Source organism: Rousettus aegyptiacus, unplaced genomic scaffold (assembly GCF_014176215.1).
Source record: "Rousettus aegyptiacus isolate mRouAeg1 unplaced genomic scaffold, mRouAeg1.p scaffold_m13_p_4, whole genome shotgun sequence".
Classification (NCBI taxonomy): domain Eukaryota; kingdom Metazoa; phylum Chordata; class Mammalia; order Chiroptera; family Pteropodidae; genus Rousettus; species Rousettus aegyptiacus.
In genome coordinates, this window is record NW_023416307.1 from 132,195,443 (window position 1) to 132,221,057 (window position 25,615).

At 36.9% G+C, this 25,615-nt stretch overlaps 1 protein-coding gene across 9 annotated transcripts in view; it reads right to left on the reverse strand.

The window, feature by feature from the left end:
- The window catches only part of LOC107508459 (collagen alpha-4(VI) chain), a 114,136-nt gene that overhangs the window by 37,306 nt on the left and 51,215 nt on the right, over positions 1 to 25,615 (reverse strand). For all 9 annotated transcript variants that reach the window (XM_016140253.2, XM_016140251.2, XM_016140258.2 and 6 more), the window contains 13 exons: positions 24,426 to 24,760; positions 23,293 to 23,371; positions 21,132 to 21,277; positions 20,849 to 20,941; positions 19,192 to 19,245; positions 14,160 to 14,231; positions 13,058 to 13,084; positions 11,581 to 11,625; positions 9,596 to 9,649; positions 5,767 to 5,829; positions 5,347 to 5,412; positions 577 to 630; positions 425 to 460 (listed from right to left, as the gene is read on the reverse strand). In XM_016140253.2, coding sequence (XP_015995739.2) covers positions 425 to 460; positions 577 to 630; positions 5,347 to 5,412; positions 5,767 to 5,829; positions 9,596 to 9,649; positions 11,581 to 11,625; positions 13,058 to 13,084; positions 14,160 to 14,231; positions 19,192 to 19,245; positions 20,849 to 20,941; positions 21,132 to 21,277; positions 23,293 to 23,371; positions 24,426 to 24,760 — 1,124 coding nt within the window. The remainder of the gene's footprint in view (positions 1 to 424; positions 461 to 576; positions 631 to 5,346; positions 5,413 to 5,766; positions 5,830 to 9,595; positions 9,650 to 11,580; positions 11,626 to 13,057; positions 13,085 to 14,159; positions 14,232 to 19,191; positions 19,246 to 20,848; positions 20,942 to 21,131; positions 21,278 to 23,292; positions 23,372 to 24,425; positions 24,761 to 25,615) is intronic.

Sequence of the window (25,615 nt, forward strand, 5' to 3'; positions counted from 1 at the left end):
AAATACAATTTCCTTCACAGAAATATCCCCCCATTCCATCCTCAAATCATATCATTCCTCCTTTGGAAATAGTAAAAGTTCAAACTTTTTCCTTAATCTAGTGACTATGAGATTCCCTTATGTACCCATAGGAAGCCTTACTTCTTTAAGTGGAAGAAAATATTATTTCAGGGGTAAAAGCCATTTTATTAGGTATTAGTTTCTAGTCATAATACCTGAAGTATTATAGCAGATTGGAGAGGAAGCAGAGAAAGACCATATAAACTTCCCCTTCTTCATGGAAAAGGTCCCCATGGAAACTTCTCAGGGATCCTTGTACAGCCTCAGACAGCCCAAAGAACACTCTCCTTGACCTCTCAGAGAGAACTATTTAAAGTAGCTATACATGTGAAACAAGAAGCAACTCATTCTAGAAAGCACTGACCTTCCACCCTGGCAGACCTTGTCTTCCTCTTGATCCCTACGAATAGAAAAGAAGTGAAGACCTTAAAAAAGGAAACAGCCAATTTTCGCCCCAGCCTACTTCTCTGTTCCACAAAAGCAGGTGAAATATATCCCACGAGCATTTACACCTACCTGAGGGCCAACATTTCCAGTCTCCCCCTGAGGTCCATCAAAACCAGAACTTCCCTGAAAATTAAGAGGTAAAGAAAAGATCGCTTTAGATGTCTACATGCTTTTGGATTTTTCTCTAGACATGGGCTGTTCAATATAGAAGCCATTAGCCACATGGGAGAGATTAGTTTAAATTAACTTAAATTAAAATTTATTTTCACAGTTATACAAGGCACATTTCAACTGTTCTATAACTCCATGTGGCTGGTGGCCACCATATTGGACAGCACGGATGTAGAACATTTCCATAATCTTGAAAGTTCTGTTGGTTGACACTCCTCTAGAGCAAACAGATTTAATTCTGGTGTTTTAAAATATCCACATTGTAGGCATCTTTCCCCGAAGACTGTTCATTTTATAACTTCTCAGGGCTCACCATGCTGGGACAATAGTTATACACATTCTCCAACGAGTCATGTTTAATATTTTAAAAATATTGGTACTTCTATTTCTACCTGCATCTGAAAGGGTACAGACAGAAACAACAGGTAGAAGAATGTGTCTCCGCATGTGTGGAGTGATCAAGATGTACAGATGATGACAAAGGGACTGGTTGCAATAAGGAAACTCTCTAGTGCTCTCGATTTTTTTTAAGATCAGAAATGGAAAAATTAGTAGAGAAAGTATGATTCTATCTTTCAGGAGAAATGTATATCACCTGATCCAAAGTAGGGATATCTTAGACTATCATCCAGTGAAGTCGCATGCTAACTCAATGAAAATATATAAACTGGGAAAGAACGTGAAATGCAGAAACAAAAACATGTTCTGCAAAGTATTCTTCCAACTGTTATATTAGATTAAATTCTGAAACAATATGAGGGAAGTGCCAATTAAGTTGTGGTGGAAATGTTTATTTAAATATACAACGATTAAAAATTACCTTTATCAAAAGTTTATAAAGTAGAAAAATGTGCTGTAAAATCATTCTTTTCAAGTATGCTAAATTTGAGAAAGAATAATTTATCCCAAATATAGAGAAAGACAAAATGATAATTCCTCATTTTCTTATATTGTACTAGGACATTTTCAGGGAGAGTAACTTTGCCATCAATGAGTTAGGAAAGTTCAGTAGAGTGATGGTTTTCTTGGTTACTGAAATTATTGGTATTTCTCTCTATAGTTTACTTTTCTGTATTCCCAAAGTGTGACTTTTATAATGGGATTTTAAAAAATAAAGTGGGTTGCGTGAAGGGAGAAGGCTTAAGATACGGCACTCTCACAATAGGTCTTGATATAATGAAGATTCTTTCTTAAAATGTTTATCATTTTCTCATTTCAACAATAAATAGTTTTTGTAGCCAGTATAATAAAGGAATTATTTGAGCCAATGCTGGAACCACTGGGTAAAAGATGGTTGGGAAACAAAAATGTACAGTCTCAGAGTATCATTGTTCAGATTAGTTAACCATCAGAAAGAGGGAAAAAGTATGTTCACTATGGATAAACCTGGTGAACACCATCTTAATCAGGTGACCAAATAAATGTACCAATAATGAAACAAATTGACACAGTGTCTCTCCTGGTGACTGAGAAGGTTAAAGCACTTCTTAATTTCTTGCCAAAAATGTTTAACCTGAATCTAGTGACAAGGAAACAAATCCTAATTGAGAGATGTTTAGCAAAATACCTTGTCTGAAACGTCAATGTCATGTAAACAAATGAATGACTGGACAACGGTTGTGATTAAGGGATCCTACGGAGGCAAGACAACCACACGCACTGCAGAGTCCTTGACTAGAATCCAGAACAACAATAAAAATAGCCACAAAGGGCACCGTTGGGGCAAATGTGGAAATCCGAATATGGACTGTATAATGGAAACAATTTTGCATCAATATTTTCTTGAGCATGATGATTGCATTGTGCTTATATAGGAAAATGTCCTTGTTTTTAAAAGATATGTATTGAATGTTTAAAAGCAAAATGTCTTGATATCATCAATTAATCCTCAAATAGCTCAGCAAAATAAATACATAATTACCTATGTATTTGTATAGAAAGACATAAATCAAATAGGGCTAAATGATAGCAATCGATGTTCGTTGTGCTATTCTTACAACTACAACTTTCCTGTAGATTTGAATTTTTTCGAAATAAAAAGTTGGGGTAAAAGTTATACAGGTTCAATACAGACTCTTTCAACAATTCTTCCAGGATAAATAGACATAGATATATTCTACCAATTTGAACTCTTGCTGAATAAATTTATAATCTGTTTCTTTTTTCACCTAATATTACATCATAAATGTTTTTCTTGTTATGAAATAGTCTTCCAAATTATTTTTCATGGCTTAATAATGTCCTATCATGTGGGTTTGCCATTGTTTATATAAAATATCTCCTATCACTGCACATTTAAGCATTGTAGTGATGAAAAATCACTACGGTGATCATCCATGGAGCTGAATCTTTGTGTTGGTCCATGATTAGCTTTTGGATAAACTTCTAGAACTGGAAAGGCTGCATCAAAGGATGTACACATCTTAAGCTGTGACAGATGCAGTCAGTGGCTATAAAATACTCTCTCCCCTTTCTTCCTTGCTAAGAAAATCTTAGTTTTGTATGGGGAAACAACATGCCTGGCTCCAAGGGGTGAGTTGTGACAGGTCTAAGTCAATCATGGCAATCTCATTTCCTTTATCACAGACTTGCTTTCTCTGGCTCTCTTAAAATGGGGCGAGGGCAGGTAGGGAGTATAGGGCCCACCCAGTCAATGAACTACATGAGCTATAAAGAGAATGTTGCTGGTAGTGCCCTAATGAAAGGAAAGTCCCCTTTCTTATGGCATTTTATGTAAAGGTAAAGGCAAAATTCTTAGGCTGCCAAGCCCACGGACCATGATGAGGATGGCCCCATGGAAAGAAAGATGCTGCATCCCTAATGACATCACTGGGTTTTGATAGCATCATTGAGCCACTATACCAAACCTGGAATCACCTATTCCTGGATTATCAAACACGTTTATTAGCTAAACACTGCCAGTCAGGCCTTCTGTCACTTGTATATTAAAAAAACATAAACAACAACAACAAAAAAAAAACAGCATTCTAACTGATGTATGTTGCCTAAGACTGCCTTCCAAAAAGGTTGTATTGGTTGGTTTTCATTCTCCCCTGAACTGCAAAAGCATGACTGGTTTTCCATTCTTTCCCCAGTCCTAGGTATATAACAATGTTTCTCAGTTTGATTTGAAAGGCTGCTTCATCAGAGCATCTTCTCCATCCAAACCGCAACTTCAAATCTGCTCTTTGGATCCACTCAGAACTAAAACCAATGAAAGAGCGCCCCCTAGGGGAAATGTCTTCTAAATTCTTAGAGTACATTTCTTAAAGCTCATGGGAGTAGAAGAAACCATGAGCAACACAAATGCAAAAACATGGCACTGCCTCAAAAGGTTACAATTTTTGATTGCATGCACAATTCAGGGATCTGATGTTCAAGCTTAATCTTAGCTAAAGTCAATGATGGAGACCTGTGAACGCTGTGAGTATGAGGCTCACATCTGCGCTGTGATGGACACAACACTGGATGGTGTGTCCGGAGGCCTGAGTTCCTTCCCAGCTGTTAAACCACAAGCAAACCACGGAACCACAGCTCAATTTATACATAGATCATGACATTTCTTCCCACGACAACCACCAACTCATGGGAACTTTGAAGCAGTTTCTTTAATCTGCCCACCTTCCAGATGAGGAAACTGGGGCCCAAATGAATTAGTTGCTGCCCTGCTGTTCTCTTAGCTCAGTCACATAGTTGAGTAGGTTGTCGTTGTTATTGAGTTGATATTCACAGCACTCCCTAATCTCAACTCATCAAAAAGAACCCTCTCAGTGGACTTTCCAAAATAATTGTAATTAACAACAGGATGAGAAATTCTTACAACAAATCGTGATGGTTTTTTCACATAGCTACGTAATAATGATCTTGTTACAAACTGGATTTTATTCAGGACCTAGACATATATAAAATGGATATGAACTAACTACATTCAGGGAGAACTGATATTCTAAAGTTTTTTCAAAGGATGTAAATTAGAGATGAAAATAAACAGAGGTTCCTTTACAGCTGTAAATATGTTGGTATGCAGACCTCATTCCTAGAAATTGGGAATGAGATATGAGGACAAAGACACTTAGGTTATTTTAGTCATTTTTCAGAGTCATGTATTTTAATGTCTAGGACATAAATATATAAAAATGGCTTCAAACAAGTAAGCATCTGTCAAGTTAACAAGTCTTTTTCCTTCTGTGATGTCTTCTATCATGACACTTCTAGGCTTCGGACCTAGGTGAGGATCCTATCTCTAAAAATGGCTAATACCTGACCCACATCAATCGGCATCAGCAGTGATGGAAAGCAAGCCAGCAGAGTAATGACCGTGAGCATGTTTTAAAATCAAGACATCATTATAAAATTGGAGAATTCTAAAACTGAAAAGATCTCAGGAATCATTGAGTCTGATACTTTTTCATTTGGGATACGAAGAAACCAGGGACAGAGAGGTAAAGTGACATGTATCACTAGTGTTATGGGAGATAAGATTTGTACAGAAAAAAAGAGAGGAATCTATGAGATGAGGATGCAAGGACAAGGAGATAGTGGGGATTAACATTGGAAGCTCCTATCTCCATGGACAGGCTTGCTCTCCGGTTTTTCCTATGCTGATCCAACAGCTATCATCTTTCCCCACGTGCACCAGTATCCCCAAGTAAAAAGAGACCATCTTACCTGATGTCCACGCCTTCCTTTTTCTCCATCAGGACCTTGGAGGTAACTATCAATGCCAGGATCTCCCTGAAAAGTAAAAGGTTGCTTACTTCGAATGGTCAGGAAAGACCAAAAAAAAGGAAATTATACGAAGCATGCTTTTTTAAAAAAACAAAGGCACCAAAGTGGACACTTTTAATTGTTTAGGCTTACTCAGTAATCCCAAATACATAATGTAATTAAAATTCCAAACTCTTGTAAGAAACCAAAAGTTTCATAAGATAGGTTTCCTCTCAAATCTTTTTTTTGTTGTTACAATACTAAAATAGGCTGAATGATGCCTCATGAATGAATGATTAATTGTTCTTTGCCTTTGTGCTCATGCAAACAGTTTACAAGTCCCTGGATTAAAGCAGCATAACCCCCTCCTCCACCACTCACAGGATCTCCCCTTAACCCAGGCTCTCCATGCTCTCCAGGATGTCCAGGTGGTCCCGTCAAGCCCTTAAATCACACACACACAAAAAAAGTGTAACTTTCTAAAATCACCTATTGCCTAAAATAAAGAAAACATTAAGAGGAAAAAACAAATTGAATTTAAAGGGTAATTTAGTACTCGAATTTAAAGTATCCATTTACAAAGAAGTGAGACTGAGAAACAGAAAAAAACACAATATTATTGGAAATTTGTCATATGCTTGGCCCTATGTGTGCACTACCTCATTTAACCCTCAGAATTTAAGAATTACCCCACTTGCAGATGAAGGACCTGAGACTCAGGGAAGTTGGATCCAGGTCTCCTTACTACCAAATCCCTTGACCTTTTCACTACTCACAGAAACACGTGTAAGAATAAGAAGGCTTTCTGTATCTCAAATGTGGGCAGCATTAGTGGAGGAAGATCTCATTTAAAAAAAAAGTGAATAAAAGAGAGGAAAATGCTTCCAGAGCTCCTGACTACTCCTGACAGGGAACCAGAGAGATGAAGCAACTTGCCATAAGGCTATGACATGATAAGCAAATGGTGGTTTCTATTAAAACCTGCCCTAGTGGTACCATATCAGAATGCTAGTCCCCACAGAGCTACAGAGTCAGGGCGAGTCCCTACCCCAAGAACCTTCCTCAGAGGATGTTCTAGTTCTATGCCTGGTTCTAGAGCAGCGGTTTCCAACCTTTCTGGCACCAGGGACCTGTGCTCCCATGAGAATCTACTGCCTGATGATCTGAGGTGGAGCCGAGGTAGTGAATCTAGTGCTGGGGAGGGGCTGCAAATACAGATGAAGCTTCATTCACTCTCCCACTGCTCACCTCCTGCTATGCAGCCCGGTTCCGAACAGGTCATGGACAAGTAGCAGTCTGTGGCCCAGGGACTGGGGACCCCTGTTCTATAAGGTATATGCCACATTCAGAAAATAATGAACTGGGGCCCTTTTCTGAGATCTGGCTCTCAGACACACAAGGAGTGGAATGTTCTCGAAGCGCCAAAAGAAGCCACACCTCATTATGACTTGAGACATTCTTACCTCTGTTCTGGCTGATACAATGGTAAAAGGAAACATCCAATCCTGATGCTTACTTTACTTGGTAGGCAAATTTTTTTTTGACTTCTCTAAGACAATGTTCTTATTTGCGAAACAGGCAAACCTATCTTACAGAGTTGTTACAGGGATTAAAGGGAATAGTAAATTAAAATCCTGAGTACAGAGACTGGTTTATGGTTCCTATTATGATTTGTTCAACTTCCCATCCCTCCTTTTTCTGACCCAGACACCAGCTTCCAGAGTAATCCCTAAACATGTAGCTTTGAACAAGCATCTTCCTTACCTAGACACTGTCAATAGCACCTGATTACACAGTAGAAAAAAACAAAACCCCTAAACATGGCATGAAATTGACTCCAAGTTGCCCTTCCGCACTTTCCTCTCACTCTTTATACTTTTTATCTCATCTTCCACTCCTGTTGAATTGGAATCCTTGTTTGTCCAAACCCACTCTAAGCCCTTCTAACTCTCAGCCTTTAGTTTTTCTTAACCTGGAATAACACTCTGTGTGTCTCTTACAGAAGTGAAAAATGTCTTGATTTTCTGTATTCCCTTGAATGCCAGAGTCCTCTCCACCCTTCAGCACCATGTTAGTATGGAAAGTTGGTGCCTTACCCTCCTCTCTTCTCCCTCATCATTTGGTTGTTACTCATCCTTTGAGATTCATCCCATCTTTACACCCTTAATGAAGGCTTTCTGATGGCACAGGTTAAATCAGATCTCCCTGTCATTTACTTCTCTTTCATGCACTTATCTCAGCAATAATCTTATGTCTATTTACATGGTTATTTCATTAATGGCTGTCTCTCTTCATAAAATCTAGTTCTGGGATAGAGAACCCATGCCTATTTTGCTCCTCATTCTATAGTCATGCCTGAATTACAATAGATGCTCAGTAAATATTGATGATTGATTGGATGAAGAAACACCATTCTATTTTAGATTCCTTCCCAAGTCACTATGCTCCCATTCACTCTTTATTTGTACCATTCTTACAATCTTTATCTTATCCTATCTTATATTATAGTTCTTCCTGTACAAATCTTATTTCTTTCACCAGCTAATAAGCTCTTTGTTGTAATTATGCCTTATTTATCTTTTAACTCTTCTTTGTGTCTAGCAAAACACCTTACAGGTAGGAAACATTTGACAGGTGTTTATAGAATTTAACTATATTCAATGGAAACTGAAGGCTCTCCCATCTTGAAGAAAGTGTCGTGTCCTCCACTTTCTCCAAATTCTAATCCACAAACTACAGATTGGAAATTAAACCTCAATAAAGAGCCATATCTTGTGACTTCTTATTTCACTTATCAGGAAATCAATCCACACCTTGAGGTAAAGCAATACTCTAGTTCCACGAGGGGTATAAATATATATATACACACACACACACACACACATATATACACATACATATACATATATATACACATATATATACATATATATACATATATATACACATATATATGTATATATATGTGTGTGTATACATATATATATTTATACCCCTCATGGAATTAGAGTATTGCTTTACCTCAAGGGGGATTACATATATATATATGAGGGGTGTGTGTGTATATATACACATATATGTATATATACAGATATGTGTATATATGTGTGTGTATCTGTATATATACATATATGTGTATATATACACACACATACACACACACACCCCTCATATATATATATATTTAAATAAATGTAATCCCCCTTATCTAATCCAATTAATCTACAGAAGCTGATCATAGTATTGTGTTGAGATGGATCCTTCAGGCTGTGTTCTATAATTGGTTAGTAATGTCTGCCATAGGCACAGGAAGGGAGAATTGAGTACCTATGTCTTTCCTTACACATAGAAATATAATTACAAGCATAAGGCAGTGTAAAGTCACTATCAAGCAAATAGTACAAATAATGTACTTTGGAAGGATGTAGAGAAGGGGGAGATCACTACAGATTGACATGGTGGACGAGGGCATCATGAAGAGGAAAGAGAAGAGCTGGAAACTGAAGAAAAAGTGATACTCAAATAACCACTGAGGATGGAGGCGGGGAAAAGGCATTCCAGGATGGGGTACCTAGCATGAGCCAAGGCACAGAAGTAAGCATGCACAGGATTCTTCAGGGGACAATGAGTAGTATACAATTTGAGCTGAAAGGATGTTTCTTTTTTTTATTTTTTAATTATAGTCGACATACAATATAATATCAGTTTCAGGTGTACAATATAGTGATTAGACATTTACATAACTTACAAAGCTATCACCCTGATAAGTCTAGTAGCTACCTGACACCATACATAGTTATTACAAAATTATTGACTATATTCCCTATGCTGTCCTTTATATCCCCGTGACTATTTTATAATGGCCAATTTGTATTTCTTAGTCCTGGGAAGGACAATTCTTGACTAAGTTTAGTGAAGAATGTGGTTGAAAGGCCTTGGATGGGAAACTAAATCATTGGTGACACTGAGATACAAAAGCTTATGAGACAGAGAACGACAATTACAAAAGTTAATTAACTTTATTTACATTAATTATTTCAGTATTGACAGAGTCAGGCCTTAAGTTAAAGCTTCCAAATAGTCACCTAATATTTATTGCCCTTTAATTCCTAATCATCTAGTACTAGATGATCTTTTCCCAAAGCTTAAAAATAAACTCTCAAGGTCAGTTTAACCAGCAGAAGTATGAAGGAACATTTTCATACTTTACCCGATTTCCCCTATGTCCTTTTTCTCCAGATGACCCTGGGATTCCATGATTACCCTAAAATAAACAAACAAACAAACAAACAAACAAGCAAGCAATCTTTGTTATATTAGTCACACTATATTATTAGAAACTGTAGTCACATTCTATTGAAACTTTTTTCACATACTTTCAAAATCCAGCCAACAGTAGAAAGTTTCTCTACCATTCTATTTCTGAGTATGAACAATTCTCCCTTGGAAAAACAATTTAAAATTCCAGATAAATTTAAAAATATTTTACATCCATTAATGAGCTGATTAAAAAAAATTCTTTAGAGTTCAGAATAAAGAAAAAGCAGGAATCCACGTAATAATAGCCATTGGCTGTCCTAAGGACTTCTTATCACTCACTGTGAGTGTGGTGGAAAATGATCAGCTATTCTAAAGTGGTCCTAGAAGGCTGTGCCACCAAGTATGTGGCAAAAACAAACAACCTTCAGCTCAGGCCTTAGTGACTTCTCACAGTTAAGTTCAATAAAAAAATGAGTTTAATCAAAGATCACACAACACACACGAGGGAGACACCGAGACGGGGAGTCAGCAGAAACAACAGACGACAACGTCAGACTTGCAGTGACTATAGATATTGGAATTACAATATACAGAATACAAAATAAGTATATTTAATACAGTTAAATAAGTGGAAAAAAAGAATAAGTAAAAACAAAAGGCAACTATTAAAAAAAAACAAAAACACCAAGCAGATTTGAAAAAGAATCAAATAGAACTTCTTGTGGCGAGAATTAGAATAATTTAAATTAAAAATCTAACTGACAGTTGAAATGGTATGTTAAACAGAAGTAATGGAACAATTAGTAAATTAGAAACTGAGGAAATTATTCAGAATGTAGCACAGAAAGACGAAGAAAAAGGAAATATGAAAGAGAGGTTAAGATACATTGAGGATAGAATGAAATCTCACAAATTTCTAATTAGACTCCCATAAATAGAAAATAGAGAAAATGAAAAAGATAAAAATTTCAAAATGATAACTCGCTAAGGATTTTCCAAAAATTATAGAATGCACAAATGCTTAGATTCAAAAGCCTAATGAATCCAAACCAGAATAAATAAAAAGAAATCCACACCTGGACACATCATATTGAAACTGCAGAAAACTGTGAAGATATTAAGAAGTACAAATTGGTAGTAAGAAAATAGTCACAGGGAGGGAAAGTACAGCATGTAAATGTCTAACCACTACGCTGTACACCTGAAACTAATACAAAATAATAAAAAATGTCAAGTGTACGTGAAAAAACTACATGTGTTTATACCTTAGAGTTAAAAGAAAAAACTGCACCAAACTAAAAACAAGGGAAATTTTAAAGCAGCCTGATATTTTTTTTTAAGATTGGTGACCAAGGAACAACAATTAGTTGATGGATAACTTAACTACAATAATGAAAGATAGTAAAAGGCAGTAGAAGCCAGAAAAATATGAAATTACATTTTTGAAGTATTCAAAAAAATTAATTGTTTACCCAAGAACTACCTTTCAAGAAAAAGGATAAAATAAAGAGATTTTCCAGGAAATAAAAACCAGGGGGAGTTTATGGACCTCATTAAAGGAAATTCTAAAATATGGCCTTTTCATATTCTTTTGAAGGCATCAGTAATAGTAATAAATATGATGGTAAAGTTAGATAAGCATCGGCTTATAAAACAATAATAATAGTGTCTAATTGGTAGAATTTAACAACAACAACAACAAAAGATGGAAATAAAATACAAAACAATAATATGTAATATAGAAGGAGGCAGCTGATCAGAGCTAATTTCTAGGATCTTAGTATGTTGAGGATTAGGACAAATATATAAATTAATGTTTGACATTATTGAGCATGCATGTTAAAATATCTAGACTAATTGTGAAAAGTATAAAATAGAGAGTATAAATGTCAAGCTAGTAGAGAGGATAAACATAGAATGAGAACCTTTCTGTACCTGTTCTCCATCCAGGCCATCAACACCATCCTCACCAGCACTGCCCTGTGAAGTAAAGGAAGATGGGAATGCTAGGGACAAGAGGACCAGGTGGCCATAGTTATTGCTTTGATGTTAATTTCCTTGCTAATTTTTTTTTTTTACTCAGAAAAATCCAGACCTTTCAAAGCAACATTTATATACTGCATTCAATTACTAAAAAGCAATGATTATTTTCTTTCTGAAATAGTCATTAGCATTATACACTGTTTTTCCCAGCAGTTTCAGAGGCCAAAGAAAACGATAAGAAAAAAAGAGAAATTCGAATTGTGAATGGCTAGAAAGACTTCCTTTTAAATTTTTGCACTGGAAACAAGTAAGTCTCTTTATGCAAAAAGAAGACTGAATGAAACATTTCCCACTGGTTGCATGTTAAAGATGGTCCTTTTGTCATTGACTTTTTTTTTAAGAAGACTGCAAAATATGCCTGAATTAATCTGCAAAATGGAAACTTGGATGGTCTCTGATTAAGGAGGGACTAAAAGGAAGTATATCCATATGTGTGGGGGATTTACAATAAAAAATCTCCTTAAGAAAAGAAATGAAAACTAAGGCTACATAGATGATAAGAGTAAGAGCTGGCAGCTGCACAGTGACATGTCATCGAATATGCCATCGCTTTCAAATTCCGGGCCCTTCACTTTGCCAACTATCTCAAAATGACAGTTAACACATTTATTTTAAGTATCTTCTGAAAAAAGTTTAGAGTTTTATAAGCAGAAACAATACATTTTACATGTATAGAATAGTCGGTTTACTCCTGCTGTCCACACGAGGAAATCAAATATCAGGCTTTTTTGAAAACCAAGTACAGCTGAGTTAGCGCATGAACATAAGCATATCAAACTCTCAGACTGAAGGTACATGATATATTTGCCCCAGGCCATAGCAGGTGAATCAGTGGTACCAGAAGAAAGAAGGAAAAAAGCTTTATGAGCCCTTGTCTCCCTTGTTCATCACTTTGCAACCACCCCCTTGTATAATGTAGGAACAGAGTGTGTACCTAATAAATACTCTTTGATAAATAAATGAAAAAAGGGATCCTTTGCTTCTGAATCTAAATGTGAAGTTATTTCCTTATTGTGCCAGCTCCTTTCTTACCAACCCCGTCCTAGCATCCCTCTCCCATTTGACACCTACTCTGTCCAGACCCTCCTAACCACACCTTCAATTCAGGACCAACACTTCCAGATCATTAGGTGATAAATATGGTGGCTCAATTATTACAGCATTAGCAAGGCTTAAGCCTGAAATACATGTCTTACAAATAACCATTCTTTAGCATGGCAGTTTGCCTGTTAATATTATATGACATATCCCCTCATATAAAGGTTTTAAGCCTCACCTTGCTCAAGCAAAAGAAAAGTGACTGAACTCAGTATTCTGTTTCCAAAAGAAACTGCTCTCCAGTTTAAAAAGAATAAAGAAGGTCACCTACCTTCTCTCCTGAAAATCCTCTTGGTCCCTGAAGTTAGGAAGAAATAAGAAGAATTGAATTTCAATGAGACTTTTTAAACCACTGTTTCCTTTAGAAAACCATATGTTCCCTGACTTCAAGAAAAAGCAATTATTGGATCAAAATGAAGATTTCTTCTCGAGTGGCTATAACATATGTCTCAGCACTCTGATTGCTGCTGCTCCCTCTTGTTTGTGACTTGAAGAAAATGACACTTTGTAACTCCTCACATAGTAAGGGTGAGCAAGAAACAGCAGTGACCTGCTATTTATTATAAGTCATATTTTTCAAACTAAAATGAGAATACACTGGCCAACAAGCATGAGGGAGCCTCTAGGAAAAAGAAGACAAATTAATTTAAAAAATTACTTGTTAAAATACACAGAATATGATCACTGTGGTCAGAAAAAAACTCTATATAGTACTATAAAGTTACAGAAATTTTTTTCTGGCCTTATTAAAGGAGATTTCTCTAAACATAGAAGGTTAAGAGACATTTAATGCAATTGTTTGAAAAGGGTGCTTCATCTATTATCCTTTTGGCCTTTGAATTTTCAGTATGTCAAGTTCACCTTCCAACCGCCAGCACTGTGACTATTCCAGAGGGGCTTTTTCTGGCACCAGAGCCTGTCCACACGCAGGATAGGCCAGAAGTGCTGGAGAATTATTACCCTCTGGCAGGAGCACTCAATTAATGCCTGACATATTTGGTGTGTGAATATCCCAGCTCCCACAGCCCTTAAGTGAGAGTTAACATTGAGGTGCATGTTTGACACTGGCTGCTAGAGTTCTTCAGCAGGATTAAGCTCTGTCTGCCCACAGTGATGATCCAATTGATGATGTACCCTTTTTAGGCCACCTTCCCTCCCTGTTTAACTTCTCTACTCCCTACTAGTGTTTACTGAGATGGCTTACCAGTAAACTATTTGCACTTGATTCCTTTTCTTGGGCCCTGCTACTGGGAAACCCTCCATTTGAGGAGGAGCCAAGATCCCAAAACTATGTCAAAGAATTCAGGTTTTCCTCAAACTCAAGAATAAAACACAGATAGGGAAAGAATTTCACAGCTCAAAGTCATGCTTACCTTAGGTCCTCTCACACCTGGGCATCCTTCCTCACCTTGGAGTCCAGGAAAACCTTGGGGGCCTCTTTCTCCCTATAAGACAAAGATACACTTGGAGATGGTCAAGCAACTATTTCTATTACTGCCCAACTGATTCAAACCAACAATAATGACCATCGGAATGACTAAAATATGGCAGTTCTTACAATTACTTCCACATCCTCAGAGACCTGATCAGGTCATCTGAAAGGCAATCAGAATATTCATCCATCAACTGCCCATATTGATGACCCCAAATCATACAAATCCAAATTATCCGTATTTCTGATCAATTCTGTCAAGCCACACGGGCAAAACTTCAGCATTCAAACAAAACAGAAATGTGTCTGAACACGTCCTTCGGGCAGTTAAAATTGGATGGTTTCTTTGTGGCCCCACAAAGAAGAAACCACTATTTAACTCTCTCTTCTAGGTGAAATCCTTCCCATTCCTAACCCGTAGATCATTTGCCACCTCCCCTTTTAATAACCGTTTTCTGTTATGTCATATGTTATTGTTGTTCTTGTGTTATATTGTTTCCTGCTGTATTGTGAGCTTCTTGGAAACAAGGACAATGTCTCACTTATTTATCTCTGGGTTTCCAGCCCTAAGTACAGTGTCTAGCACACAGTAGACATCCAATCAGGATTTGAAGAATGACTCCATGAATTATATTAATATCATCTTTTGACCTAGATATTGGATAAGAAAGGTAATGGTAGATATTACGCCTTTTGCCAAACTGATTAAATACAAATTAGAAAGTACTGTATATCCCATGAGCTTTCATCATTTTACATATAAATTTTTAACGTATAAAAAGAGACTTTAAATAGTTCTATGTAACTAAATAAACATTATGAGTAGGCATTTGTCTAGTTCAACTACATCCCTAAAAGTCTGTATATTCTAATTGGGCAAAAACATTTTTTAAGGTGTTCTCATGAGAAAATGGGATTTGCCTTATAATGGGCACATATGTTAAATTGTTTGAGAACAAAATTTGAGCATACTGTGTTTCTCATTTGGATATCAAGCTCTATCATGTTTAAAACTGGTCCCCCATTCGCTCACAGTAGCTGATGAAAGCAATCAATTATAGCCATGATTTAATGGAAAAAATAACATTGACAGCTTTTGAACCATGTGGGGCTAGTTCAAGTTTCTTTATGAAAAATTAAAATAGCAAAAATATAATACAACAATAATAATATCCTGTTTTATAGATAAAATGTATACAAAATATGTAGGCACATATGAAGCTATGAACAAATATCAGCTGTTTTTGTTACTGCTGAAGTTACATACCTATTTCTTTTAACCTTAGATAATCTGACTAATTTGATATATAACTAAGTCTTTGATGTATAACCAATACATATTTAAATCACCATCTCATGACAGGTAAATTTTGAAAATATATAGAATTTGTGAGTCTGGCAGATTGTATTTCCCAAAGATGGCCACAACAAAATCTCTGTAGCTCTTCTACATTGTGACCCTGCCAAGGCTCCATCAAAGGAGGAATCTAATCTCCCCACCTGCTTCTTGAGTCTAGTCTGGATTTAGTGACTCGCTTGTATCCAATAAAATGTGGCAGAAAGTGACCACCTGACTTCTGAGGCTTGCCCAGAAGCGTTGCAGCTTCAGCCTTGGTTTTCTGGAATGCTCACTCAGGAGGAGCCTTCCCTGCTGTGTGCTCCCTCTTAGACCCAGCCACCACGTGCCATACACTTACGTCCTGGCCTTTGTCGTGCCAGCCATCCCAGCAGAGCACCAGAGAGCGAGAGAGGAAGCCATCTCAGCGGTTAGAGGTCCTCCACCTCTAATGGCCCAGTCAGCTCATCTGAGACCCCAATATCCCTCTGTTCCCTTTTCACTTTACCCATACAGGTTTTGAGGACTTAATAAAAATAATTGTTGTTTTACACCAATAAGAGTTTGGTTTTCTTGGCGGGGGGCAGGGAGAACCTACAAATTATGAGTCCCATTATGAAACTTGTACATCTGTAGAGGGATGTCTCCACTGTTGAGCAAACCAATAAGACCTGCTTTGCTGGAATATGACATTAAAAGCCATTCAGAGGACGATATATTTTAAAGTCACCTTTTCTTATAAGAAACACAGAAAAAAGCAAGTGAGACCTACTAGAGCTGCGGTGGAGTTGTGCTATAAGTGCTATAAGTGTAAAATAATACACACTGAATTTCAAAGACAATATATTTTAAAATGTAATATATCTTATCAATTTTTATATTAATTACATGTTGAAATTATTATATTTTGGATATATTGGGTTAAATAAAGTATATTATTAAAATTAACATTTTTTTACTTTCTTTAAGGTAGCTACCATAAAATTTTTAAAATATATACAGTAGCCCCCCCCCTTGTTCCCAGGGGAACACATTCCAAGACCCCCAGTGGATGCCTGAAACTGTAGACAGTACCTAACCCCATAAATACTATGTCTTTCCTATACATACATACTTATGATAAAGTTTAATTTATAAATTAGGTTCAATAAGAGATTAACGATAATAACTAATAACAAAGTAGAATTATAATAATGCACAATTATAATAATAAAAGTTATGTGACTGTTGTCTCTCTCAAAGTATCTTATTGTACTGCACTCACCTGATGTAATATAACGAAATGCCTACCCAATAAGATGCATTTGCAGTTTGATACGCAATAGCATAATCAGCACCGATTTCTTTTCCTTCTTCACAATTCCACAGAAGACTCATTCTTACCATAGATCTTAGCAGGCTAAGCATATTATTTTTTTCCTAATTAAATTAAAAACTTTCACTTTTTCACTTAAAGAAAGCAACTTACAGCTTCTCTTTGGCATATTGGAACTGCCAGCCTCACCACTCTTGCGCTTTAGGGCCATTAGTAAGTTAGCCCTTTTAACTGAACACAAGCACTGTGACACTATGACAATCAATCTGATAACTGGGACAGCTACTAGGTGACTGAGGAAGGAGACTCTGGAGTATGGAGATGCTATACAAGGAAATGCTAAGCAAAGAGATGAGTCACCTCTCAAGAGGAACAGCTCGAGGTTTCATCGCACTACTCAGAACGACATAGAATTTAAAATGTATGAATTGTTTTTTTCTGGAATTTTCCATTTAATATTTAAGAGAGTAGTTCTTCACAGGTAACTGAAATCTCAGAAGGGGAAGCTGGGGAAGGGTGGGGCTACTATATGTTGCTCACTGTGAACTTCTAGCTCAGTACTTGAAAGTCTTTATATAAAAATATCTTGGTTTTAGGGTGTTAAAACAGTAGAGAAGTGATACAAAATCAACTCTTACACTAGACAGACAAGGGCTTGTTTGTCCTGTTTGTCTGAAATTAGTGGCAATGATACTGATGTGTTGGTTAAGTTTGGCCAGGCTCATTGTTCCACAGGCCAAGCAAAAAAAAAAATAATATAAAAAGTAAAGGACATTTTAGAATATCATAAAATGAGAAGGAATATTTTCACTACTCCTAAACAAAATAGCAAAAATTCACAATTTGTATTTATGACTATATTTCTAATGCCTAAGACTATGCTTACTGAGGCAAAATAAAGAGAGAAAATTTGAGCAATTCTTCCATAAGTGTAATCAAAGAAATGGATCAGCTTACATACGTCTCAGCAGCTGCATTTTTCTCTTTCTCTAAGTTCTGCTTATTTTCCAAGTTCAGGCAGCCTAAATGTTCAGAATAATAAAATTGCTCCAAGAGGAGCAATGAGAACACTAATGTTCGTACTTACCAGTCATTTAAAAAATTCAGTCCAAGGACCCCTTCAGGTACCCAAGACCCTTTGGGAGTGGTGCCCACAAATTAAAAGTATTTTCCCAATTATACTAAAATGTTGTTTTCTTTTTTATTCTTATTCTCTCTCAAGTACAGAGTTTTTAAGGGGCCACATTACAAGCAATAACCCCGCAGACTGAATACAGAAGCGGATCTATGCATCTAGCTGTCTTCTAATAAGCTAGACATTAAAGATATTTGAAAATATGGTTTAAAATGCTGCTCTCCTTACTAATTATACTTTGTTTCAGAAAATATCATTATTTTTTATAAAGGAATATTATGTATATTAAGGATGTATTTTTGTTATTTTGAAATAAAATTAATAAATCATTTCATATTCTCTCAGTTTTAATTTCTTATAAGGTAAATATAAATATAAATTTCTCATGTGGTTTCAAGAGAAAACACATCAATGAAAGCTCCTCAAGTCTCCAATAATCTTTGCGAATATAAAAGCATCCTGAGATCAAAATGGTTGAGAACCAGTGGTATATACAAATCAACTTTAAAACAGACACCTGTAGCAAAGTGGTTTTCTATAATTTAAAATTAAGTGAAAACAATGGAGTTTTTTTATCCTTTTCTTACTTATATGATGTAATAAAGATGATCCCTACTGTATTTCAGTCCCCTAGCTAATAATTCTCTCTATAATATACATTTTTTTCCATAGCCAAGCACATGCTCAATAACTTTCCCTTGCCTAGGATGTACCCAGGGTTATATGCAAACCATCAGTAGGAAACTATAACCCCATCACCTTTTCAGCCACTCAGGAAGGCATCTGAGTGATTTTGTTATAAGAATGGCCTTGATTCTCTTCAATTTATTTTATTAAACCACTTACAAACATGACTACTTCATCAGTAGTAACAAATTACCTACAATTTCACTCACGATTAACAACTACTATTATGTTTATGCACATCAAACACAGACCACATTTTCAGTTATCTCAAATTTACCGATTAAAAAAGAAAATGACCATATTTCCTCAATAAACACCTTTAGAGACTATTTCTTCACAAAGTTTGTAACAATAAATAGTTATTTTTATATAGATATTTTAAATCCATTTTAAATGGCATAGTCAGAAAAACTTTCATAACAAGTGCAATTAAGTATTACTGATTATAAACCCATTGTACTCTATTCTTTCAAGGAAAAAAGACAAGATTTAGTGCTTACATGTTCGCCTTGTTCACCAGGATGACCAGGTGATCCATCAGAACCCTTCCCTCCCTGAAAAGAAAAAAAAAATCAGAATAAATAAATTGGACTCCAAATTCTTCATTTCTCAAACCTAGGTGAAATAAAAATTGTTACTAATAGGGACCCACAGCTCGCTGAGTAGACATTTTATTGAGAAGCTACTAAATGTTGAGCATAATGAGCAGAGACGTATAGAAACAAGTATTCTTGGCCTGTCCCACAGTGAAAACTTGGATGCCTGCTTGTCTTAATAGTCAATACAATAATCTATTTTTATTTTGCTAAAATACCTTTCGAGCCATTCTCTTGTAAAAATCCAAACAAAAACTAGTTTCTAGTTATATGTTTAAGGAAAACTGCTATCCTTAAAGAGACTTTTGACCTTGTTTTACAAAATGTCAGTAAGCAAAGTTGTTACCACCCGTATTATGAGAAATAGCTGTTTACTTCTGCATGACTCAGCTATTTAGTCTCTCTCTTTTTCCACTTCTTTGTAGATACCTAAACACACAAACCATTTCCTCCCAAGGGAGTTTGGCTTGACCTTTTCTATCTAGATTTGTTTATGTACACTAAAAACTGGTTGATAAGATATGGGAGCCATAGTCTATTTGAGATCAACAAAGATATGAAAATCAAACACCCAACCATTGAATTCTAACTGACAGAAAGAGCAGAGAAGTCAAAAATTCAAAACACTCTCATCTTTGGCCTTTGAGGCCTCAAGTTGAAAAAAAAAAAAAAAATGATGTCAAGAGGTTCCAGAGTTTGATTTTCTGATTCTCCAGTTTGCTATTTAAGAACATGAAGAGGAAAGTAATCTAGTGCTGAAGCATAACTACAATTCATTTTTCAAAATGTAATTATTCATATTATACTGTTCTAAATTAAGACTGATCCTCAAAGTCAGTAAGAACGCATTCCAACAACCTGATGGAAAACCTTACAAAGAGAGAATGTAAAAAAATGGGCAAAGCCAAAGGGTTTGGTTCAACCTTACTTGTGGATTTATGATAATACTCCTAATCATGAAGCTGTTGAGAACAGAACCTTGTGTCCTGGATATCTGAGGACCATTTCTAATGAGATAGTCTCCCTTAAAAGTATGAAGTAGTTAAAAAAAAAAAAAGTATGAAGTAGTAATTTTCCTGTCTCTTAACCCTCAAAGTGATAGAGAGGTACAAATTCACCACTCAAAGTTTTATGTTATAGAATAGGATGATAGCCAAGAGGGGAAAGGTCAACTACTACTATAAAGAAAGCAGATGTTGTAAGAATTTTGTACACAAGTAAAAACTTCTGTGCAGTGAGAGAATCTATGAAAGCATTTGTCAAATAAATTAAGTAGGCAGCATAATAGACAGAAAGTGGGACTTGGAGTCAGGATGACATAGGGGGCTTACATTCCAAAATGCTTCTTCATAACTGTGGGACTTTGGAAAAATGATGTCCCTTCTCCGAGCCTCCATTTCAAACCTATAAAATAATATTTACCTCAAAGTTTTGTTAAGAGGATAGAATTAGATAAAGTGTTAAAGACAAAACACGGAGCCTGGGATGTAGCCATCTACAGTCATCTACCTGAAATGTCAACTCTCCCCCTCTCCCTCATCCACACCCAACAAATTCTCACCTTCTTCCCAGGACTCCCGCCATCACCTCTGTGCCCATCTTCTCCAAAACACTTTACATACATATTGCAGCATGTTCTTTCCACAACTGTATCCTGAAAGACAGAATCCATATCACATACATTTGTGTGTGTGTGTGGTTTTTTGTTTTTGTTTGTTTGTTTGTTTGTTTATCTCTTAATCTAGATCACATTATACACTAAAAAGACAAAATTCTCTCAGGCTTGTAAAAATTATTAGAATTAATAGGCCCAGTGAGGGATGGTTTTTTAAAAAAGTACTTACAAGTTGCTTCAGTAAAATGTTTGGGAGAGATTGCAGTGTGATGCTCAGAGGTTGATTATATGCAAATCCTCTGCCAAATTCCAGCTCCTGAAGTTCTTCTAATTTATGCACACCTTCCAGCCCAATAATGAGCAGTCCAGAGAATCCTTCAAGATACCAATAGGTGGGCAATTTACTTGTATGTCTTTTAAATGGTCTGTCTTTTTTTGGACCCAGACATTCATTCTACCCCTTCTGTTCCTCACCTGTCTTCTCTCAAACTTCATGTTCATTAAAATCAAAACTGGCCCATGGGGTGCCTTCTCAAAGAATTGGTCTGATACTTTTCGGTCACACTAATTGAAAGTTAAGCAGTTAAATGGAAACACAAAGTACTCTCATAGCTCTCTTACAGTCCCTAATTTTTATTTCATAGAGGGTTTTCACCCACTATTGTTGTTGTTACAGCCTTTAAACCCATTCCTAAAATAGATATGTGGTTTATCATAGAAACTGTGGCAGACATTGGGACTGTTCACAAATATTCTGGCTCTTCTCCTTAACGGCATATGATATATATGATTTTACTACTTTGGGAAAGTTATAGACTCTCATTAAACTTCTATTCCTTACCTGTAAAAATATTATCTGTTTCCTGAAAGTTAGAACAGTCCATATGGCTTCTCTGACCGATTAAATGTCTGCAGAGGGATATGTGTCACCCCTGGGAGAAATTTTAAGTGCACAATTTGCCCCATTTCCTTTTCCTCACCATAGGAATAGACACTTCCTTCAGCTTCAGTCCTTGAGCAATGAGCATAAGGGGTAGATGAGTGGGCATGAGGCATAAAATGAATACATTCTTGCTACTTTAAGTCACTGAGATTTGGAGGTTGTTTGGTATTGCAGCATAACCAAGCCTATTCTACTGAATCAGGCACTAAGAGATCATCTAGATCTATCCACATAACAGAGAACGAATGGACAAGAATAAATTTCAAATTTGGCTAGAAATCATTGTAGAATTTCAGAATAAATGTTAGTGTTAATATTTTGAATAGTAAATTCATACAAATACACACACATAAGCTTTTCTCTATTATTGAAAAAAAAAAGCTGCTTAACAATCTTCTGTTTAAAAGTTGTTATACATATCCTTAATTATTTCTGAAAATGGAATTGCTGATCTAGCACATAGGCGGAGTTTTCAGTCTTTTGTCTTATATTCCCAATTCCCTTCCGAAAATGGTATAACAATTTAAACTTCCAGTGGCAATTGATGTGATAAATTTAGTTGAGAGGAAGTTGTCATAAAAATATTCCAGCACATTATTAACCAAGGGAAAACATCATCCCCAGAAGAACATTGTGAACATATTCCATTGAGAAAGGAGAAGGGTGAAGGAGACTTCAACAAGTCAAGTTGCTGGTTGTTCATCCTGAGTTTGCTTGACAGCCTTTATGTGGCACAAACTGGGAATGGCCGGAGCCAACAGGCACACTCGTCCAGGTGGTACTACCCAATGACGCCCAGATGAGGGAGCTGGTGAGCACTGAAATGCAGCCCGCTCACCACTTACCAAGCCAGATGCCCAGACACAGGCTTAGAAGCACCCAGAGCACTGAGCATCTTTTTCTAACTTCGCGAAGATTACATACATACTAGCAGCAGCCCTTGGAGATGGAGAAGGAGGAAGAGTTAGAGAGCAAAAGAGGGAGGAAGGGCAGCGAAAGAGCAAGGCCCAGGTTTCGACGGATTCCAATGTTTAAGAAAAAGAAACATATGGACCCCTAGGTAGCCTAAAAAAGCAAACAGCACCCACTCACCATGAAGTAGGAGTTGCACCTGCACCCTTTCCCCCACTCTCAAAAGCGGATGTCAGGCTGCTAATTAGTCTGTCCTGTCTCGGAGAGGCCCTTCATCAGTGTCAGGGATGTGGGTCTCTCAGCCCTGAACAGCCCTCTGATTCATACTAAGAGGGAGATGGGTATCAGCCCGCTGGGCACCGATACTCCTATCACATGGAACACAAGAGGTTTAATACAGTCCAGGGTCATCTGGAAATCTAAAAGAGCATCTCCGCCCGGTGAGAGAAATGAGGCCCACGCAGAGCAACTCCGCGCCATCATCCCTCAGGGCAACTCGGTGCCCTCACCCCGAGCGGCAACTCCGCACACTTACCTTTGCCTCGGAGAAGCTCGGAAGTTTCCTTCAGTCTCTCTAAATCATCATCCAGTCCATCTGTAAACACTAAAAGGACCTGTTGTTTATGAGTGGGCAGGAGAGATGAGGAGAGCAAGGAGGGAGAGAGGGAGAAAAGGCGGGAGGGGGAGAAGGAAGAGGCCAGAGGAGGAAGGGAAGGAAGAGAAGAGAGGAAAGGAGTTAAAGAAGATGGATGCTATAAATTGCACATTTCTTCAAAATGTAAGGGTAAGCTTAGCTTTTCTAGGTGTATCCAGTCTTTCACCCTGTTCCCTCTGCCCATACGTTATTCATTTTATTACACATTCACTTTTACTTCAACTTCCCCTGTGGGGGATGGGGGAGGGAGGGGTGCATGGAGGGGAGTTGAACCAGCTTAACATGTTCACTTAAAAATATCTTCCAAAAATTGTCTTACAACATTATCTTTATCAGTGTAAAAATATCAAAAATTTATTGCATTCTCTACAATTGAAATGCATTACCCTTACAGAAAATTTTAATTAAAAAAAAAGTATTATACTAGTCAAGAAATAAATTCATTGAGGGCATGATTGAAGGAAAAACTAAATGTAACTGTCAGAGCTTGGAGATGTCATTTCTTAATAAATATCACATGAGACCTTGCAATCTCTGTGGACTTGTGTGGGTGTAAAGTCTCAGGGCACCAGGAAGGGAGGAGGTGGCCACACTAGGGAGCCATTAACTGTCACTAAAGACAGTTCAAGGAGCTGAGAAGAAAAATATGCCCTACTCTACATGTCAATCAGTGGCCATAAGGAGCTAGAGAGTCTTAAAATAGCTTCCAGTGGCCTTTGGAATAAATTATCCCATGGAAGAATCTGGATCACTAAACTGTGGGCAACCTGAGTGCAGGGTCTTTACCCTCTCCTCCCCAGTGACATTATTCAACATAGAGCCTCCTGGACATAGTAAATATTTATTAACCGAATGAAAGTACATTTTTTTTGTTGGTCTTGACTGGGTAAGACTATGATTTCCCTCGAGGTAAGATGTCCAGTGAAGAACAGTTTAGTTGGCCTCAGTCACATAAGTGTTCTCCCCCAACCCTGCCTGATGGCTCCATAATGTGGTTTCTCTGCACTTATTACCTTCACTTTTGCAGAAGAGAGACGGATAGCGTGATCTCCCAGGGACTTCAAAAAATCCACATCCATATAGTTGCTCTTGGCAGCCTGATGAACTAAGAACTTCCGAATGATCTCATCACTATACTCCTCAAAGCCTGAGTCAAAGATAACCTGGCCATTTGAGCCAGGAACCAAGTAGCGAAACATTGTGCTGCGCTGACCAGAAATGCCACAGCTGATGTTAGAAAGCAAGGCCAACCCTTGCATCAGCTCTGGCAGTAACTCTTGAAGCTTCTGCTGAACTTGCCTTGTGGGAGTGGAGATATCAATTCCTATGGATAAATCTATGTTGCATCCTTTGAAGGTGGAGAATAAAATTAAATTAGTCATCTATAGTTACATGACCAAGCCCAGAAGATATCAGCCAAGCCTCCCGTGAAAGAAGAACCCAGACAATCCACAGAAGTATAAGCTAAATAATAGTTATTTAATTTAGGGGATGGTCTGTTACACAGCAAAAGCTAACTGATACAATATATACTGTTTCATTCCTCTACACCTCTGCAGATCCTATTCCCTCTACCCAAAGTGTTCTTTCCCATCCCCTCTACCTCAATCTGGTTAACTCATACGTGTCTAGCAGTTCATATAACCCCTTCCCTAAAGCTCTTTTCGACTCTCCCCAGCTCCTCAAGTTGAATTACTAAATGCCTCTGACTGTCCATTGTTATTTTACTTGAACTTCTCTCCCACTAAACAAAGATTTCTTGATAGTAGAAACTATGTCATCTTACTTTTCTAGTGTTAAATACAGATGCTTTTTAAATGTTTGACAAATGAATGAAGAAGGAACTGTAAATGACCCTTGAGTCTCTTTCAGCATAAACTGTACTATTTCCTTTTCCTCTGGAAGTTTAGTTTTTTGTTTTTTGAGTTTTTTTTTTTTTTTGTCTTATTCATCACCTATACATATACCTTGTTTTATGGGAGCATATTAGAAAAGATCAGAATCGACAATCACTTCCAAATTTCTGTTTCTTCTACCTGAAAACTTTTTTTAAGATTTGTCATTATTGTAATTAATACTATTTTAAATATTTCTTAAGGTACAACTTTTCAATATATTTATTGATGGATAACAAACATAGATGGACTTTATGTGTATTTTTTTCAATTACAGTGAACATTTAATATTATATTAGTTTCAGGTG